This window comes from Lepidochelys kempii, chromosome 1, assembly GCF_965140265.1.
Source record: "Lepidochelys kempii isolate rLepKem1 chromosome 1, rLepKem1.hap2, whole genome shotgun sequence".
Taxonomy (NCBI): domain Eukaryota; kingdom Metazoa; phylum Chordata; order Testudines; family Cheloniidae; genus Lepidochelys; species Lepidochelys kempii.
This window is the reverse complement of record NC_133256.1, coordinates 186,959,025-186,980,528: the sequence shown is the minus strand read 5'-3', so window position 1 is coordinate 186,980,528 and position 21,504 is coordinate 186,959,025. Positions and strand designations below refer to the sequence as shown.

Here is a 21,504-nt window from a genome sequence, read left to right as displayed (position 1 = left end):
CTGATATTTGCAAGCGAAATCTAAGCCTGGACAGGTGTAGCAGCTGAAATGCTTTATTTCAGATTCGAATTGCATATGCATTGATTTATATAAAGAGCCATCTTATTTCTTTCATCTTGAATTTGGCAATCAGCATTCTCCAGAGTTCAATTACTCTGAGTTTGTGATCACTTGGAGGTTTTCAGCATATGTTGTTGTTTTTATATATATATATATATATATATATATATATATATATATATATATATATATATATATATATATATATATATATAAAGCACTGATTTTTTTATTTGAAAGTATCCAATAACTATGACTGTCTTATTTTATATTTGGCCTTGAGGTTTGTCAATAGTTTTGTAAAATTAACTAAAAAATCCGTCTCTGCTGTCTTCTTCTGCCGTAGGGTATGTGGTATGTACCTGGATTTTCAGATACATTTGCTTGGTTTGTCAGTATGAACTGAAATTATTCTCTTTTTCACTTGACTATATCAATCTGCCATTACCTTTCCTACCTTTGTGTGAGTGGTAAATATGTTCTTTCTTTTGTCTGTATATATCATATCAAAACAAAACCATAATTGTGTTTAATAAATAAAAAATACACAAAGCAAACCAAGTGCAAATGAAGACCCAAGCGACCCATTGTGCTTGTAACTGCAGTCTTTATACTCTTTTCCCATCCTTTTTCCCTTTGTTTTTGTCATCTTTCATCTCACTCTAGGTCCCAAGCCTGCCACTGATTCTGTGCAACCACACCCCTGAACCCACACAGACCCTTTTGGAGGTCAAGGTGCTCTGTGCAGACACAGGCAGTCAGTTGCTGGATCAGGGCGTTAGAATGTGAGCTCTTCAGTGCTATACAAATAAACATCATCATCACAAACTTGTTTAAATAGTAATATCAGTAGTCATGTCTTGGTTACTGCAAATCCTTCTCTCTAGCCTTGACAATGCAATCTTGCCCCAGTCAAATCCATTCAAATTGCGACTGCAAATATCCTTTTCCTAGCCCCTTGCTTTGACCATGTCACTCTTTTCTTCAGATCTTTCTGCTGGCTCCCCTTTCTCTATCACATCTAATATAAGCTAATCGTCGTTATTTTTAAGGGCCTTCACAGTCAGTCCCCTCACTGATCATCTCTCATTTGCTAATGAGCTCTTGACCCTTGCTTCCATCACCCTCTTGATATATTTTCCAAAAAGCACCTCCATGCTGCCTCCCATGCTGCCCCTGAAGTTTAGGAGGAGCTCCTCATGAAGAGCTACAAATACACCTCATTATCCACTTTCAGATTCCTCCTTAAAACTCTCCTTTGCCATGATGCCTACAAAAACTAGACAAATGTTAGATTGCTGGTGTGCTGAAACCCCTGCCTTTATCATGCTGACTCCTTATACTCCCTCATCGCTCTATCCATGGCCATCTGTTGTTTCTTGTCTTATACTTAGATTGTAAACTCCAGGCGGCAGGGACTGTATTTGTACAGCACCCAGCACAGTGGACAAGGCTCCTAGGCACTAGAGCAATATAAGTAATAGTATTAATTTAATAAAGACACCATCTATAGTCCACTTCTGTCATGTACACTGACTAAAAGGAAAAGAGGCTATAAATGATCTGACATCACTTTTAACAATCCAGCGTAATGGAGAGAATATTGTCTCTTTTTATGATAAATTTACCAGTGATAAGCCCCTCTCTGATGATGTAAGGTAAACTGTAGGACCCCATTTCCATTAGTAACTGAGCACCTTACAATCTTTAATGTATTCTCTTAGCACCCCTGTGAGGTAGGGAAGTGCTGTCATCGTGCATTGTACAGATGGTCAACTAAGAGACTAAGAAAAGCCCAAGGTCACACAGGAAATCTGTGGCAGAGGAAGTATTTGAGCCCTGAGTCCTACAAAGGCACCCTAACTACTGGAATATATTTCCTCAGACAAACATTGTGCCTCTTCCTCACATGATCTCTGCAAGTGCAGAGCTTCTCATTCAGCCCTTCTAATCATTAAAATACTTTCTAGTCACATTATTCTTGTGACTAATCCTGTGTGCATATTACAGGTGCATATACATAGTTGATTTGCATTCTTCTGTATGTAAACCATTGGAAGATTTGGGGTATGAAAAGATAAGAGCGTGCACTTCCCACCCTGCAAATCTTAGAGTTGTAGAGGTCAATGCATCCCAGTAATGACCATAGCAGGTGTAGGGTCTGATACTTTCTTGCTAATGCCAAGACTGCCAAGTTCACTCCCCTTGTCTCCTTCACCAGAAGTACTTATTGTTTTTTCAGTGACTGCAGGAGGGATTGTCCGGCTATGCAGAAAGGAGGAGAGGAGACAATGGATGTGGTTTAATAGGCCACTACTTTCCTAAATGTCTGGGAGTACCCACAGATAAAACTGTACATAGTGCAGGTTATTCCACAATCATTTACATATTCTTGGTGGGCTATTGGCATCCTTCCCCCTTACCCATCCTGGTCCCCAGCCAACCCACTGCTGGGACCTTGCCACTCTCACTTGGTTAAGGGGGGCTATAAAGGAGGGTTGCCACCCTGCCATACCAGTCATAGGCACCTCGAACCCCCCTGCCGCCGATTTACACTCTTTTTTAAAGAATGCGTTTCTTAAATCCTTTCCCAATCCATTTGATATGATCACCGTATTCATTCTGTGTGAAGTACCTGCATTGGACACAGGGCTTTCATGCCCCAGACTTTGCACATAAATAATCCCCTTATCTTCTGGTCACCTGTGCGGGACCTGGGATGAAGCTGCCTCCATGTTGCAGGTAACTCACTGGCTCTCTAGATACCCTCAAAGTGGGCAACACACCTTCTCCGCCATTCCCGACAAAGGTCCTCGCAGCTTAATGTGCGATGAGGTCATTCTTCCTTAATGCTCATTCAACAGGGAGTAGGAGAGGCGCCTGCGAAAATGGTTAAAGCTGTTGGGTCCAAGCTAAACTCTTAAAATTGCATTTGAAATTTTTTTTTCTCATACATAATTAATTGTTGCCTTTTCCAGGCCCCCATCTTTCTGTTTCCTCCCTCCCCTTCAGCCCCAGCCACTGAAGAGCTTGTCTTTGTGTCAAACCTATTTGACTCAGCACCGGGGCCTGTAGGATATGTTACATATCACTTCATGATCATTTAAAAAACTCAATATGAACTGACCATGCAGCTCTAAAGAGCATAGTCACTAGCAGTCTTTACATATTTGTAGAGGACCTCACTCTTAAATTGTTACTTTGGTAAAATCATTGTTTCTTATGACTGGAGAACAGAAATGCTTTTTAGCTTTTGTGGCAGGGTGAAGCAGGTACGCCTGAATGTGTAAAAATCAGAAAAAGCCAAATTAATTTTTAAAATTATATTTATAACAAAGACTTTCATGGTGGAGAAGTTGGAAGGAGTGTGAGACTGTGTACAGCACGTACATGTTTTAGTTAATCTTTGTCCTGTTTTGTTATCTGAATAGGAGTTTGTAATGCAGGAAAGCAATAAACCAGTCGGACAGGTGTGCAGATTCATATGTGCAAATTTGGCAGTTGGCAGGAGAAGGAAGAAAATCTGCTATCACAGAATAGGTGGTGTGAGTCTGAAATTCGTTTCAAAATAATATTGCAGATGTGACAGGGCTGGCCCAGATGGCTACAGGAGAGTGATAGAAGGCAGATATGTTAGCCCCAGGTTAAATAGGTCCCTTTTCCCTGGGTAAGGTAACAGGGAAGGTTCCAGAACAATCAGGAACTTTCTGGAAACAATTGAGGCAGACAGGCTGATTAGAACACCTGCAGCCAATCAAGAAGCTGCTAGAATCAATTAAGGCAGGCTAATCAGGGCACCTGGGTTTAAAAAGGAGCTCACTTCTTAAAAAGGTGTGCATGTGAGGAGCTGGGAGCAAGAGGCACTGGGAGCTGAGAGTGAGAAGGCATACTGCTCCTAGAAGGAGGACTGAGGAGTACAAGCATTATCAGACAGCAGGAGGCAGGTCCTATGGTGAGGATGAAGAAAGTATTGGGAGGAGGCCATGGGGAAGTAGACCAGGGAGTTGTAGCTGTCGCACAGCTGTTCCAGGAGGCACTCTAGACAGCTGCATTCCACAGGGCCCTGGGCTGGAACCTGGAGTAGAGTAGCTAACTCCCACCACTCTACACAACCTGAGCATTCCCTGATGGTGATAAGAGCCTCATCAGTCATAATAAGGCAGTTTTCCAGCTTCCAGACTCAGAAATGGTGTACAGGGGCTGGATCAGAGACTGAGGATCTCTCTCATTGACTTAAATTTGAATCTTGTGTAATACTCATACTGTGTTTCTGTTGAGTGACTGAGTGGATCATAATTTTTTGCAGTGTTTGGTCCCAGGATATGAGAGAGATAAGAGAGGTGCCACTATCTTTTATTGGACCAACTTCTGTTGGTGGAAGTTACAAGCTTTTAAGTTCCACAGAGCTCTTCTTCAGGTTTGGGTGAGGAAGCAGAATATCGAAGCTAAATACACATTGGGACAAATTGCTAAGCAAAAAGGGCAACATATGAGGGAGGCAGTCACTTGAAATGAAGCGGTCAATATGGGGTTAAATCGTTATACACAATAGATGTTGTACCAATAAAATAAAAACCAGCAGGATCTTATTAAAGGGAAAAAGGCAAAATACCACATTTATTGTGAATACAGAAAGAATCATAGTAAGCAGTTAGTTATAGCTATAACATTCCATTCAATCTCATATTTATTCACACATTCATTCATACAAACACACACACACACACACACACACACACACACACACACACACACACACATACACACCCACACACACAGGTTCTGCAAGGTTGTTATCATAGTTACCAGCCTTAGAGTTGCTCATGCCAAGCCACTGGCCAGGTGGCCTGGACATGAGGAGGGAGCAGGGCCTTGTCAGATGCTCATCTGATGCTCCTGGAAGTTGGTTTGCAGAATCAGACCCCCAAAGTTCTCACTTTTTAGAGTCTATTTTTATAGGAATTTCTTCCTATGCCAGTCTATGGGAATTGCTTCATCATGCTGTTGCTGAATCAATCAGCAGATAGCACATTCCTGACGGCTCCAAGATGTTATCTTGTTCTTTGGTTCTCCCATTCTTGAGGCTGTTGGGTGGATTCCAGTCTGCCCTCCGCGGGGTCCTCTGGTTATTTCCACTTGACGCCTTCTTCAGCCGATGGACACTGGATTCTTAGGCTGGCACCTCCCTGATCATTCAGTTATTATCCACACCAAGCATCCATCCACATACATCCTCTATCTCTATTTTAATCACAATGGTTAATACAACAAAAGGGTGGGGAGTCTCTGGGTGCTGTTTCTGTTGTTAGAGTATTGCTTTGAGTCTCTCTCTCTTGTGAATTGCTTTGAGAACAGACTCTGTCTTAGAATGTACTAACACAATTAGCAGCTTGCAAGTTTCACACATAGAGGGAGAGAAACAGTACCGAAAACCAAGAGACCTCTTAATTAGTAATACCCTGGAATTTAAACTCTGGGGAATCAAACTCATTTGTGATTTTAATACAGAACTTCTTTAATATGATCCAACATAGACAATGAAGTGGGCAACCAAAGATCCTAAAATGTAGGTGATAAATGTGTTACATTAATTTTTGGGAGAATGGTCCTTGGGGAGGAGACGTCTTAAATGGCTATTACTGTGCTATTGTACTGGTACATTCACAAGCGTGGGTACTGACTGAATAGTAATAATCTATAAGCACCTACAAGGCAATTTTTGGCAATCAAAAGGAATGGTGGTAGATGATCTCCACCCCAGTCTGCCTATCATCAGTGCCCCAGAAAAGCCACTCTCAAGACCCGTCGATAGCCACAAGCAGTACTGGGTGAAGCCCTAGAGTGCAAGATCATGGTCCACTTTTACACAACATAAATCACTGCCGGAGCTACCAGCTGCAGAGGCGGCTGGGAGCCCCAGGGCTTGGGGGCCGTTTAAAGGGCCCAGGGCTCCGGCCACCACTACCTCCCCCGGCTCTTTAAATCTCTGGCAGTGGGGATCTGGCGGCAAGTTAAAGGGTCTGCTGGAGCTGGCAGAGATTTAAAGGGCCTGGGGCAGTAGTGGCGGCTGGAGCCCCAGGCCCTTTAAATTGCTGCCAGAGCCCTACTGCTGCTACCCCAGGGCTCCGGCAGCGGGGCTCAGGAGGCGATTTAAAGGGTCCAGGGCGCCAGCTGCTGCTACCACCCTAGGCCCTTTAAATTGCTGCTAGAGCCCCACTGCCGGAGGCGGTGGAGATTTAAAGGGCCCGTGGCGGCAGCAGCAGCCGGAGCCCTGAGCCCTTTAAATCGCCTCCTGAGCCCTGCTGCCGGAGCCCTGGGGAAGTGGCAGCGGGGCTCTGGTGACAATTTAAAGGGAAGCTGGTCCAGTACAGCGTCCCGGGGCGTCCCGGCTTACTTTCACCTCTGCTTACAATATTCTTTTCCCTACACCGGTGAGCATTGAATTCAATGAAAGCAGCCTCAACAATACCAGTCTAATAACATTATATATATATTCCCTTATTTCTCATTTAATGTACTCATGTACTCACAGTTGTGAACCACTTCAGACAGCGCAACAACATACGTCTGATTTCAACAGGCTTTTTTTTCCCCAGTTTTGGCTATTTACATGGAATATTATCTTAGGCCCAAAGCAAATAATGCTACTGAGAAATCTTAAATAAGCCACCAAAGGTACAAGAGAAACCCAATTAAATGAGAAATAAGGGAATATATATATATTCAAAAAGCAGGGCAGACACACCAAACTGGTGGTATATTCTACAGTTAGATTTAACCAACCCAGTAACAAATGTGAACTCTTGGATCACTGTAGCAAACTTACCATGGAGTCACAAGCAAGCCTCTTGGGCTTGCCTTTCTATCTTACCACCCAGGCAAGCTGGACTTAATGATAAATGGTCACATACACCAAAAATATTCAGGTTGCTCCCAATCCCAAGAGGCCAGCTACTTACCCCAGATCAGTTTTATCTTAGATTTCACACCAAAAAGCAATGCAGGTAGCTAATCCCAAAGTAAACTAATGATTTGTTAATGAGGAAAAAGAAATGAGAGTTATTTACAGGTTAAAGCAGGCAACACGTATACACAAATGAATTCATTCTCTGATTCCAAAAGGTGACAGAGATGTCGTAATTTGTCAGCACTGAATGTCTTTTTTAAGACTAACTCAGGTTGACCCTGGGGATCTCTGCCTATTTGTTTCTTAGCTCCAACCTTTGTAAGAGTCCAAACAGCACAGATGGAAAAATCTTTGTCAGCTATTTTTATTTCCCTTTTCTAGCATTCAGACCAATGGGACCAGCCTTTCTGCATGTAATTCTCAATGGGTGGATGGGCTAATCAACAAAGCTTTTGTCCTACAACGGCCCACTTAATTCTGATAGCCCTCCTAGATAGGGAGGAGCAGCCACTCTTGCCATCTGAGTTCACAAGTTTAGAGCAGGCATTTTTACCATTATAAAACAAACACATTTTATGTTGTAGCTTGGAATACAAACATTTCAAGTGAGATTAATGCATGCAGCAATTTACAAGCATTTCATAGAGTCTAAATGCTAAACACATCCTTACAAGCCTAACGCCTATCTTGAACAATACTATCATCAGTGACCCAGAAAAGCCACTCTCAAGACCCGTCAATAGCCACAAGCAGTACAGGGTGAAGCCCTAGAGTGCAAGATCATGGTCCACTTTTACACAACATAAATCACTGCCGGAGCTACCAGCTGCAGAGGCTGGTATACAAACACATCCCTACCTCATAAGGGTGTTATGAGAATAAATATGTTGATGACTTCAGGGTGTTCAGTTATTTCAGTAATGGGGACCATAGAAATACCTTAATTGATAATGACCTACCCCACTTTTTCTCTTTACTGATAGATGGGACTAGCATACATCATACAACTTGCTTCTACACTGTGTGATACTCCCGGAGACTTCTGTACAACAGTTACCTAACAGCAGTGCTGACTAAAATCCAGCTGTAAATTGCTGAGAGCTGTTTGCCTCTTTTCATTGTTGTCCTGCCTGGAGTTCTGAGACTAGTGATGTTTTTCATTCAGTCCATATATCTGAAGATTAAGCCAAGTACAGGATTAATACTCTGATTATAATGTATTCTGTATCTAGATTACAGAGAAAAGGAAGGTACATTGGAAATGCATTGAACATACTGTATGTATGAAAGAAGCCTACTGATGATAATGAATAATTGTTTTCTTGTTTTTACAGCTTGCAGGCCAGGATTCTATAAAGCATTTGCTGGGAATATAAAGTGTTCCAAGTGCCCTCCACACAGTTTAACCTATGTAGAAGCAACTTTTGTCTGTCAGTGTGAAAAAGGTTACTTCAGAGCTGAGAAAGATCCACCAACTATGGCATGTACCAGTAAGTCTGATCTGTAACAGTGTTTGAAATTCCCCTCATTTTCATCTTATTTATTTTTACATAATAGAGAAGGCACCTCTGCATGCCAATATTGTGACCTATCCCTCTAAAAGAAAACAAAGGAAAATGTTTTCCTTAATTACAAATCAAACAGCAGGTTTCTCTTTAGTCTTAAAGCTCCTAAAAATTACTGAAAGTTTCCCAGCTTAAGGAACATTTTTTGTTTGCTGGTTGGTTGGTTTGTTGTGGGTGTTTTTTTTATTTTTTAAAGAAAAATGACAGAGTATGTAATTTCTTCCCACAGATAACAGGGTTGACGTTTGAGAAGCAATATATATTTCATCTATTAAAAAAATAGCTTTGTACAAAAACCCTCAAAACATTGAGGACACATATAAAGTTGAAGACAAAACTGGTAGTACTTATTCCTTTCCTCTGGCTTAAATAAAAAATAAATATCAAACAAGCATCATCCTGACAGATTGGCCTAAAAGCTTAACTATCCAAAAAATCCTAAAGTGAAGAGGGGCAGGGAAGATGCATTCAGTCATACACAGGTACAATTAAACCCTGTAGCATTTCCACTTCTTTCAAAAGACAATGAGATCTTTTTATACAGCTGTGATAATGAAAATTATTTAGTCTTTTCAAAATGTAAATGAAATCCTGTAATGTTTGACAGGAAACAAAACTAATGTATGAAAACCTGGAGGCAGAAATTCTGACTACAGAGACATTTTTCTTCTCATTGGATCAATTTGCTCATGTCTGGGGACAATGTAAAAATATAAATTTTCTTGTCAGTTAATAAAATAGTTCCCCTGGATTTTCATCGTTGGTTCATTATTCACTGATATTAATTTGTTGGTCCCAAAGTAACAATATGTGTTCCATCTGAGAGCATAGAACCAGCGACAGGAGCACACTATTTAGGTATAAAATATTGTTACTTCATTTAATGAAGACAAGTCTGGCTTGACTTCGCAAAATTTTCTAAGACCTCAAGTTTTCTGTGAAGAAATGCCATGTCTCTGTTTAATACCCAGTAATGATCTGGTTCTTTCAAATTGTGTTTGTGCTACAATCGTCTTATTAAGATAATTCTGTGAATTTTCAGCACATTCAACATTAGATGTACAAGAAGCCTACATTATTATTATTTTTTTAAAAACCCACAAAGCTAGAGCTCTGTTGCAAACTTCAAACAAGTTAGCATTCAATTCTTGTGAAATAGAATCATTTAAATATATATAAACTTTAATGTATTGAGGAGAGAGAGAAAAATGGCTGAGTTTTGAATGTTGTGGCATTCTTATCAATTTAAAACATTTTTGGATATATTGAGTTGAAATCAGTTATGTCAGAGCCAGAAATTAATGAAGAAGAGAAACATTTTGATATTATCTGCATATAAGAGAGGGTCAAAGTTAGAGTACAAGGGATGTTAAGAGTAACAAGAAGGGTTTCTTCAGGTATGTTAGCAACAAGAAGAAAGTCAAGGAAAGTGTGGGCCCCTTACTGAATGAGGGAGGCAATCTAGTGACAGAGGATGTGGAAAAAGCTAATGTACTCAATGCTTTTTTTGCCTCTGTCTTCACGAACAAGGTCCGCTCCTAGACTACTGAACTGGGCAGCACAGCATGGGGAGGAGGTGACCAGCCTTCTGTGGAGAAAGAAGTGGTTCAGGACTATATAGAAGAGCTGGACAAGCACAAGTCCATGGGGACGGATGCACTGCATCCGAGGGTGCTAAAGGAGTTGGCGGATGTGATTTTAGAGCCATTGGCCATTATCTTTGAAAACTCATGGCGATCGGGGGAGTTCCCGGATGACTGGAAAAAGGCTAATGTAGTGCCCATCTTTAAAAAAGGGAAGGAGGAGGATCTGGGGAACTACAGACCAGTCAGCCTCACCTCAGTCCCTGGAAAAATCATGGAGCAGGTCCTCAAGGAATTAATTCTGCAAACTTGCTGAGGGTGCAATCCATGCCATCACTTAGAGGAGAGGAAAGTGATCAGGAACAGTCGACATGAATTCACCAAGGGCAAGTCATGCCTGACTAAGCTAATTGCCTTCTATGGTGAGATAACTAGCTCTGTGGATGAGGGGAAAGCAGTGGTCGTGTTATTCCTTGACTTTAGCAAAGCTTTTGATACGGTCTCCCACAGTATTCTTTCCAGCAAGTTAAAGAAGTATGAGCTGGATGAATGGACGATAAGGTGAATAGAAAGCTGGTTAGATCATCGGGCTCAACGGGTAGTGATCAATGGCTCCATGTCTAGTTGGCAGCTGGTATCAAGCAGAATGCCCCAGGGGTTGGTCCTGGGATCGGTTTTGTTCAATATCTTCATTAATGATCTGGAGGATGGCATGGATTGCATCCTCAGCAAGTTTGCAGATGACACTAAACTGGGAGGAGAGGTAGATACGCTGGAGGGTAAGGATAGGATACAGAGGGACCAAGGCAAATTAGAAGATTGGGCCAAAAGAAATCTGAGGTTCATCAAGGACAAGTGCAGAGTCCTGCACTTAGGATGGAAGAATCCCATGCGCCGCTACAGAGTAGGGACCGAGTGTATAAGCAGCAGTTCTGCAGAAAAGGACCTAGGGGTTATAGTGGACGAGAAGCTGGATATCAGTCAACAGTGTGCCCTTGTTGCTAAGAAGGCTAATTTTGGGCTGAATACATAGAAGCACTGCCAGCAGTTCGAGGGATATGATCATTCCCCTCTATTCGGCATTGGTGAGGCCTCATTTGGAGTACTGTGTCCAGTTTTGGGGCCCACCCTACAAGAAGGATGTGGAAAAATTTGGAAAGAGTCCAGCGGAGGGCAACAAAATTATTAGGGGGCTGGAGCACATGAGTTATGAGGAGAGGCTGAGGGAACTGGGGATGTTTAGTCTGCAGAAGAGAAGAATGAGGGGGGATTTGATAGCTGCTTTCAACTACCTGAAAGGGGGTTCCAAAGAGGATGGCTCTAGACTGTTCTCAGTGGTAGCTGATGACAGAATGAGGAGTAATGGTCTCAAGTTGCAGTGGGGGAGGTTTAGGTTGGATATTAGGAAAACCTTTTTCACTAGGAGGGTGGTGAAACACTGGAATGCGTTACCTAGGGAGATGGTGGAATCTCCTTCCTTAGAGGTTTTTAAGGTCAGGCTTGACAAAGCCGTGGCTGGGATGATTTAGTTGGGATTGGTCCTGCTTTTGAGCAGGGGGTTGGACTAGATGACCTCCTGAGGTCCCTTCCAACCCTGATATTCTATGAGGACAGAACTGAGAACAGAAGATGTCTAATGGTTGAGGAATGTCTATTACCAGTCAGAAGAAGAGTATAATTAGTTAGACAATGGAGAACGTAATAAAGCAATATGCTTGATATTTCAGCATGCTGTGCCAGATGATCAAGAAAAATATCATGTTTGACTATATTAAGTGGTCACTATGTACATAAAGTCTAACATCACTAGAGTGTGATTAGAAAAAAAATCTATCTTTTTCAAGATCAAAGGCATTTATACTTAAATTAAGTATATGAGTCTGAACAAATTTCTTATTATGCTATGCTTACATAATTTCAAATTACATCACCACTCACAAAAAACAACCCAAACAATATTCTTTATATTAAAACTTGTAAATAGTTATGTAGGAAACCACCATTGTCTTGAAGCTACAAAATAAAAACAAAACAAATCCTTGGGTTTTGTTTTTTATTTATGGTGCCTATACTCTTAATTATATATGTATTTCTTTACTATTTATCTTTCCTCTCTGTACAGACAATAGTGCTTTTCATTCATGGACCGCCAAAGAACTTCAAGAACTTGAATTAATGAAGACGCACAATATCCCTGTCATATGGGTATCATCCCATTTTACAGATAGATAAACAGAGACATAGAGGTTAGAGGAAGAATAAGTGGCAGAGAGAGGAATAGAACCCAGAATTCTTAGCACACAGACCTTGCTCTAATCATTAGGAAAAACTTCCTTTCTGGTTTGTAAATTTAATTTGCCACTCAGTATCAAGTTGCACTATGTAGGTATTAGTTAGTATAATGATGGGCTCAAGGCACAAAATTCAGATCCCAATTCTGAGCATTCCAAAAATCTCAGGATAAAATCCTGTCCACCAATGAGAGTTTTGCTGGTGACTTCAGTGCGGCCAGGACTTCACCCGGAATGTATTCAGATTGGATATGGTGTGCAGTTTAGGGCCAAGAATCGTCTTTAGTTGTGGACAAACAGGCTGATCTTCTGAATTGGTTGATACTGGGGAGGGGAAACACTAACTTTTGAATACTATTTGGTCCTATGGGCCTATTTGCCATGTCTCTTCCAGCAAACTGTTTTACACCCAGCTGGACCCTTTCCTCTTCCCCTTCTTCCCAGCTATGCTCTCCCTAAGCTGTGCACTCATGCAGCTGCCCAGGAGTGAATCAAGGGCCGTGCACAGTGGCGTGTATTCAGGTGCCCCTACCCCTGCTGTTCTGTAGCTGCATTGCTCCTGTCCTCTGCCTAGGGTTGCCAGGTGTCCGATTTTGAACCAGAATGCCCGGTCAAAAGGGGACACTGGCTGCTCCAGTTGGCATCACTGACCAGGCCGTTAAAAGTCCAGTCGGCAGCACAGCGGGGGCCTGGGGCTAAGGCAGGCTCCCTGCCTGCCCTAGCTCTGCGTAGCTCCTGGAAGCATCTGCCAGGTCCCTGCAGCCTCTAGGCCAGTGGTGGGCATGCGGCCCATCAGCATAATCTGCTGGCAGGCCGTGAGACAGTTTGTTTACATTGACCGTCCACAGGCACGGCTGCCCGCAACTCCCAGTGGCCGCGGTTCGCCATTCCCAGCCAATGGGAGCTGCGGGAAGCGGTGGCCAGTGTGTCCCTGCGGCCCGCGATGCTGCCCACGATGCTTCCCGCAGCTCCCATTGGCTGGGAACGGCGAACCGTGGCCACTGGCAGCTGCGGGCGGCCGTGCCTGCGGACAGTCAATGTAAACAATGTAAACACTGTCTCGCAGCCCCCCAGTGGATTACACTGACGGGCCGCGTGCGGTCAGGGGGTCTCAGGTTGCCCACTACTGCCCTAGGGGCTGGGGCGGCCAAGGACTGGGAGGCTCCGTGCACTGCCACTGCCCCCAATGCCATTTCCACAGCTCCCATTGACCAGGAACTGGGACCAATAGGAGCTGGGAAGGCAGCATGTACCGTGCAGAACCGCCTGGCCGCCCATTTGCCTAGAGGCCGCTGGGACCTGGCAGACACTTCCTTAGAGCTGCAGTACGCGGCGCCACGACCCCACACCCCCTTATGCACCCCGACCCGGAGTCCCCTCCCGCTCCCCAAATCCCTCATCCCCAACCCCACCCCTGAGCCCAGAACCGGAGTCGTAGCCCTCACCCCCTCCTACACCCTAACTCCCTGCCCCAGCTCGGAGTAGTAGACAGTATTTTCTTATGTAGAAAGTATCTGATATTAAGTATTAACAATAATTAACTTTATTGTACATAATCAGAACAGTCATGAAGTTTGCTGAAAGGAGAGGGTGAAATAAACCCTTCATTTTCACCAATTCATTTGCTTCCCTTAAACCGCCCCCATGGTATTAGGAAATCCCTAAGAGCTTTGCACACAGATGTCTGCATAAGGGTTATTGCTGCCAAGTTTTTTTCAAGGTGTCAAAAAATCTTTGTATAATTTATAAATGATAACAAAGCAATCAGACCACATTCATAAAAGCCCAGTGACACATAATTTAGCTGAATCTGAGGATTAGAATTAATTGTCTCTTTTTGTTCCAATTTCTAAATCTTAGTAAATGATTCACTGCATGTCATTACAGCTTAATAATTGCATGAAATCACAGTTTAGCTGGCATAATTTAACGGCAATTAAAAAGCTATTTAATCGGCATGCAAATTAGCATGAGGGCCCTTGAGTATGAAGGGTGTCTGTTTTTTCTGCAGTATCTGCAGGCGGACAGTTATATACTTTCAGACATCCCCAACATAAATGATAACATTCTTCCTATTCAAGGAAATATGAATACTCAATAATTCATGTTTTCTATTATAACTAAGGAAAAGCCCCAAACCCTGAATATATCACTTCCTAGTACAAAATTACAACAAAACAACAAGTGTCAAATAGTTTTATCTACAATATTCATTCCTGTACTGATACCATATATAGAGAGTGACAGAAATCTGGCAGAAATTTAACAGAGATAAAGCCAAAGAAATATGAGAGCCGTGCTCTTGATACTTGGATCTACTTTAATTACTTTGTCTTGAACTGCCAAATCCAGTCAAGTATTGCATTGAAACTGAACTACAATGATAATCATCATAATATTTATCTCTTAAATAGTACTACATTCAACCCACTTTACAAACGTTGGCTTCAGTCCTTCAAACAATTACACGCATGCTTAGCTATAAATGCATGAGTATTCCTATTAACTTTAATGGGTGTAAAGTTAAACACACGTGCAAGCATGATCAGGGCTACTAAGACTGATCCTGTGTTCCTTGCATACCTAAAACTCTCCATTGACCTAAACAATGGGACTTTGTTAGGTCCATTAATTATTTAATCCTCACAACATGTCTCCTGGATAAATAGACATAAATTATTCTAGTTTTTCAGATGGCCAAATACATACAGCGAATTTAAGGACTTCAAAAATCTTTAGAAGTGTTTGTTAATTTTGGGTGCCTCCATTTTTAAGTGCCCCAAATTTAGACACCTAGACCCTGATTTTGAAAGACTTTTGAACACACACAGGTCCCCAGTCATTACGTTTGAAATTGTGGGATCAGCACATCTGTCTCAAGCTGAGGGTCCTAAAACTGAGGCACACAAAATTTGTGGCCACTTTTAGAAAGTTTTGTTGAAGTTAACATTCCCAAGGTTACAGATGGAGTTCGTCTATCACTAAGTAGTCTGAAGGATGAAAACAATGGCAAACTGTTGGTTAATATGATTGCATGTGGTGGTAAATTGTATTTATAAATATTTTTAATTAAATTTCAGTTTTGCAGTATTAGACATATTTCAGTGTCACATTTATGAACCAGAAAACAGTTATTTAAAGTTTAATTTAAAAAGAATAAAGAAGGCAAAATACAAAAATAACTGCTGAAACTGAGCAGAAGTATTTTATCTGTTCATTTTCACCATGAATGAGCCATAATATTTCTGACAGCCTAATGGTAGAACCAGGGTTCTAAATTGTCCCCTGGTACCTGTAATAGTAACTGATTCCTGCTGATAAAAGGTGTCTGGCTGCTGAACTCAACATTCTATATAGGCAGAGAGTACCCATGATCACCCATTCAAAAATATTCTTGTCCACTAAAAAAAACCCAGTTTAATTTGCATGTGTTCCAAATATAGCAACTAATTTATCACCACCATGAATACAAAACTCATCTTAGTAAAACCACTAAAACCACCATTTAACCATTACAAATAAACACCTGTAATAAAATAGCCACTCAGTTACTTAACTATATTTCCGAGAAAGCCACAAGATTTATGGTCAGAATTCACATAATCTCCCACATCACCAAATCTAAAAACATTTTTAGCTGTGCCTCTCTTAGAGAGAGCTCCAAATTGCAAGTACATGCAGGAAAAGCTATATTTTTCCAACTTTAACTGCCCAGATTGTTGACAAACACATAAAGCCACTTACAAACTATCCCACAACAAGAGAAAATACTTGTAAAGAATGCATAAATCAATACATTGTATATCAACCCTCTCTGATTAAATATTATTCCAGTAACTATATAATCAGCCTCTTTTATTTATTCTCCCCTAGAGAAACCAGCTATCCCTGCTGAACATAAATGTTCTTTTGATATTCGGGTCAGGATCTTTTAAACAGTCCTTTAACCTCAGATTGAGACATGTACATTTCAAGATTACTCCTGGACGTGCCAAAAAACAGAAGAAAATATACTGGTCAGGGGAGCAAAACATTAACCAAATATACCCTATAACATGCTGTCAGTGATAGGCATACCCCACCATATCCCCAACCCAAGCAGTCATTATGCACATTAGATACCATAGTTAAAGCAAACATTTAGACACAAACAAATTGTTGTTAGAATTGAATTTATTAATATGGTACTACTGGGGTGAATAATTTAGTACCTTACGGACAAGTTAAGAAGACACCGAATCTGTTTCAAAGCACTTTGTCTATGGCCACAAGAGTGCAATGAGCTTTGTGTGGGTGGATCCCGACGTCTGTGTATCCCTATTGGAGTTATTTGGGTCCTGTGTGGATGTGGGGCCCAACTACTCAGAGCTCATTGCAGGATCAGAGCATAAAGCCCCTTATCCTGCAAACAAATACACATGTGAATATCATTGCACATGTGAGTAGTCCCACTGGAATCCATCAGTGGAACTATTTGCATACATGAAGTAATTTTTTAACAGATGTTTGCAGAATCAGAATTAGAAGGAAACATAAGAAAAGAAGACCAGGCAAAGTGGGTCTGGGGAGCAGGAATGAGAAAAGGAAACATTGGTTCCATATACGGTGTAATTCTGACTGTTTTGGGACTCTGGTTATCAAAAGAAAAGTAGAAAGATTAATTACTGGTAGAACATTAGTTACAAATAACATTGTTAAAGCTAAGATTAGTATTGGAATGCCTGAAAAAAATAAAAGCTTTAAGTATCAGGATATGGGGAGGCTAAAGGTAAGAAAAGTACCTTAGTTAATATGCGACCTTTTAAAATCAAACTATTAATCTTTTCTCCTATTTTCTTAATTTTATGTATGTGTATATATGGATGTATATGTGTGTATTCATGTTAAGGACATTATTTGCTGTTACTTTGTGTATGTGTAGCTAGTTGCTTTGATATACTGAAATAGTGCCATACTTCAGTTTGAATCAATGGAAACCTGTTTTATTACTAGCAAACTAAATTCCTATCCTTTTGACAAACCAGCCTATAACAGTATTATGATGCTGATAAGTACCATACCTGTAACGTTACTGCTTGCTACAGTGTAAATGCTTTAGTACTTGATATATAATCATTTTGTGCACTTTTTGGCTTTGGAGTGGAATAGCAGTTATTGTTATGTTGCTCAGGCAGTGTGGGTAATCTCTTTATTCTACTAGGTATACTCAAATAAAGGACTAAAAGTCAGAGGAAAACAGATTTGTGTGTTTTGACCTAGTTAGAAGAAAACAACTGTAACGTGTGAGATAACTTATTGATGTGAATGTGGAGACAGTGAAACATGTATGCCATAGTATGGGTAAATGCAGAGGCTACAGCCTTTAACAAATGGGGAGTCACAAACCAGCAAGACTGTTCCAGTGCAGATTTCAAGTGGGAACTGAGGGCCACAGGTTCTGTAAACATGAAGGTGGATATGAGGGCAATGCCCCCTCTACATCCTCAGGCCTGCCCAAGATCCCTGGCTAGAAGCCAAAGCTGAAACCATTCTTGTCTTCCACACAGGATATTGGAGAGATGAGAGGAGGGGAGCCCAAAACTGCATAGGAGGTGGGGACATAGCCCATTACTGTTCAGTTCAGATCTCTGGGCCTTTGCCAAGCAGTCCATTGGGTAACAGAGACTTCACATTGGATTCTTTTAAAGTCCCAAAACTGGACCTCCAAGATGATGGATGGAAGGTGGAAAAATCCACATGGCAGCTTGACAATATTGCCATGCAGGAAAAATCGCTTCCAGATCCCAAACAAAGTTTGCCAATCAGCCAAACCCCTGTCGTCATAAGAGATCCAACTCAGTAGATAAGGTTTGGTTAGGGTTGGGCTGCAACAGAGTCCAAAATGGCTGCAGAGTCCAGTAGCAAGATCAGGCAGTAGCCACCCCCATCCTCTGACCTTGGCTGATGAGAGCTAATCAGCTGGCCACTCATGGGTCCACTGTCCAATGGCAGCAGAACGGTCATCATTACCTAGACGCCATGTGAAGTAGCCTTTCCCATCACGTGCGGGAGTGGGACGGGGGGAGGGAAGGGGCAGAGGGAGTGAAAAAGTAGCAGCATCCTTCTCTTCCTCATATGTAAAAGCGGCAAGAAGAGGGAGGGAAAACCAGGGGAAGTGTGTTTTAGCAATCTCCTAGCTGCCCCCACTTGGGATCTCCCCCTGCCCCTCTACATCCAAAGAGAAGGCAGAAGAGACACCACAGCTAGCAAGGTGAGCTTTTATCCTTTAAAACACTAGCTAATAACACCAGCTGTTCCATTAAATATAAGGTATAGCAATCTCCATGAGAAAATGAACGTCTCCAAAAAGTTACCATACCTCTCAGTATCCGAGAGATACTGTCGTTATTTCCTACTGTTAATATAGAGAAATACTGCTTTATCTTACATTCAATACTGTGGTAGCTGTTGATAAATTCTGATATATATATATTTTTTTAAGCTGTGATACTGTAGTCATGTTTCGCTATTAAAATGAACATTAATTATCATTGCTCTGTCTGAGTCTGTATATGTGGGATCATAGATCATTTTGTGCATTTTTATAAGTAAAATATCAGTTTTCTGATGGTGTGTTTTATGTAAATATTCAGAGACATCTTTAAAAACAGCAGAATTTTAATAAACCAGATTTATCTCAGTCTTCAGATGAACATCTTGTCAGAAATGCTGGAGGAGTTGATTTTATAAACCATTACTTTTGCATTCTATCAAACAGTTTCAGTTCTAAAAATTAAATTGGAGCATCAGGCCTACAACAGATGTACATATCTTACAAAAACATGTACATCTATGGTGTTGAATCATCAGTAAATAGTATTTATGTACAACATTTTATTTCATCCCTAAAGAGCCTGATTTATAAATGAAGATTTTGAAGCTCTGAAATAATACTGCTTTATATACCATATTCTTGTTTCTTAGGTCAAAAATCCCCAGTAGGTGCTTTCCTTGGGCACAGGAGCCTGCCCCCCATGTTGTAAAGTACAGGAGTCAGGGTTTTAAAAAAAAACTTGAGATTTTTTTTTACATGCCTGGTTCTTCGATTTTTTTTAATTGACTAAAAATTGTTCTAAAGGAGAATATAATATTTTAATTCTTGGGCCTCTTTCCATGGACTCTATGTGACATTCAACGTGTTGCATGCAATATATTTTATTTTAGATTTATACGGAATGGTTTGTAAATGTACAGTAGGATCTTTACATCTGCTTCATGATTTCTAAAGCCATAAAATGCTTTGTCTGTACTCAAAGTTTAAACGATATCTCATCAAAACTTTGTAGTCACGATTCACTGGCAGGTTGTATAAATCATGAAAAGCTATAGAAATGTAATTTTGGGGAATGTGGAATGATAAATCATAAGTCATCTTTAAACTTCTCAAAGCCTTGCGAACCATTCACTACTCAACCAAGTGCACACTAATTTTATTTTGAGAACTGTAAATATGATGCTTAGTCAACTCCTGGGGGGAAAAAAAAGATTGTCAGTTGGAGATTATACATTCCTCTGGTGTATTTTAGGAACTAGGCCTTGAGGCTTTGCATTTTGACAGGTCTCCATTTCTTATTCTGAATTCTTTTGTGAGCATATTTTGTGTTGTGTGAAAAATTAGCTTTGGATAGCTCATGCTGCTCAGTGATTCATTGAAATACTATAAGATTAAAGAGATTGGGGTTTTAATTCTTAAGATTCTCGTAATGGTATAATTTCTGCCTTTCTTCCATCCCCTATGCTGTCCTTGGCTCCAAATATTTAGGCGATGGGCTTCTGCCATGGTTTTATATCAGTCTCTAAGGCTACGTCTACACTATGAGCTGGGGGGGTCAGTCCCCTGTTCGTGTAGACATATTCACACTAGTGCTCATCAAGCTAGTGTGAGTATAAATAGCAGTGTAGCCACGGTCACATGGGTAGTGGCAGCAGAGGCACGGCTGAGCCAGTGCTGCTCAACTGGGCCTCTGTTGCCACTCCCCATGCTACTGGGGTGGTACTGCTATTTATACTTGGGATAGCTCAACGACAGCTAGCGCGAGTATATGCACACAATCCAAGAAATCACAACCCTACTACATAGTGTAGACCAGGGATTCTCAAATTTCATTGCACCACAACCCCCTTCTGACAACAAAAATTACTTCACAACCCCAGGAGGGGGGACTGAAGCCTGAGCCTGCCTGAACCCCACTGCCCCAGGTCAGGGGGCCAAAGCCCAAGCCCGAGCCCCGCAGCTCAGGGCAGGGGGGCAAAAGCTGAAGCTCAAGGGCTTGAGCCCCAGCCAGGGGGCCTGCAACATGAGTCCTGCCGCCCAGGGATGAAGCTCTAGGGCTTTGGCTTTGACCCTGGGCAGTGGGGCTCAGGCTTCAGCTCCAGGCCCCAGCAAGTCTAAGCCAGCCCTGGAAACCCCATTCAAAGAGGGTTGCAACCAACCCTGGGGTCCCGACCCACAGTTTGAGAACCGCTTGTGTAGACATGGTCTCAGGGTTGGTACCTAAGGCGTTTGAGTGATTTGCCTAAGATCACAGTAGCAGGGTTCAGTTCATGTTAGTCATGTGGAGAATAATGCATTGTCCATTTGCACTGGATCATTTTGCAAGTTCAACCTAGAAGGTCACATGGAGTTTTGGGTTCTACACAACTCAGAATCTCCATTAAAAAAACTTTCACCTTTTCTCCAACTAGGGTGTATCTTTCCTTCCTTTTCCATTTGTCCACCAAATCTCACTTTGTTTGTCATTATGGGGAAGTAGGTGCTGATGACATGACTCCTGGTCTATCTTGTGCAACTCGCTCTATGATCTTCCCCAAAGTGGTTAAGAAGCATTTTTTTTTTCTGCTTCTATACCGCCGCCTTTTTGTTCTTCCCCATTCAATTCAAGGTCTTATGAGGTGTTAAGTGGGAAGAAAAAAAAGTGTCCCTGTTGCGAGGCAAGTGCACCGCATCCCTTCCTGGGAGGGGGTGGGGGTAATGATGGCACCGCGGCTGAGTCTACACAACCATCACTTGTCTTGGGATAGCTTGGTTGGGGGTCTCCACACTTTATGAAGCAAGGGCC

General features: G+C 41.7%; 1 protein-coding gene across 7 annotated transcripts in view; it reads left to right on the top strand.

Moving 5' to 3' along the window:
• Positions 1–21,504, top strand: part of EPHA6 (EPH receptor A6) — an 872,967-nt gene that overhangs the window by 473,566 nt on the left and 377,897 nt on the right. For all 7 annotated transcript variants that reach the window (XM_073305263.1, XM_073305254.1, XM_073305245.1 and 4 more), the window contains one exon: positions 8,302–8,457. In XM_073305263.1, coding sequence (XP_073161364.1) covers positions 8,302–8,457 — 156 coding nt within the window. The remainder of the gene's footprint in view (positions 1–8,301; positions 8,458–21,504) is intronic.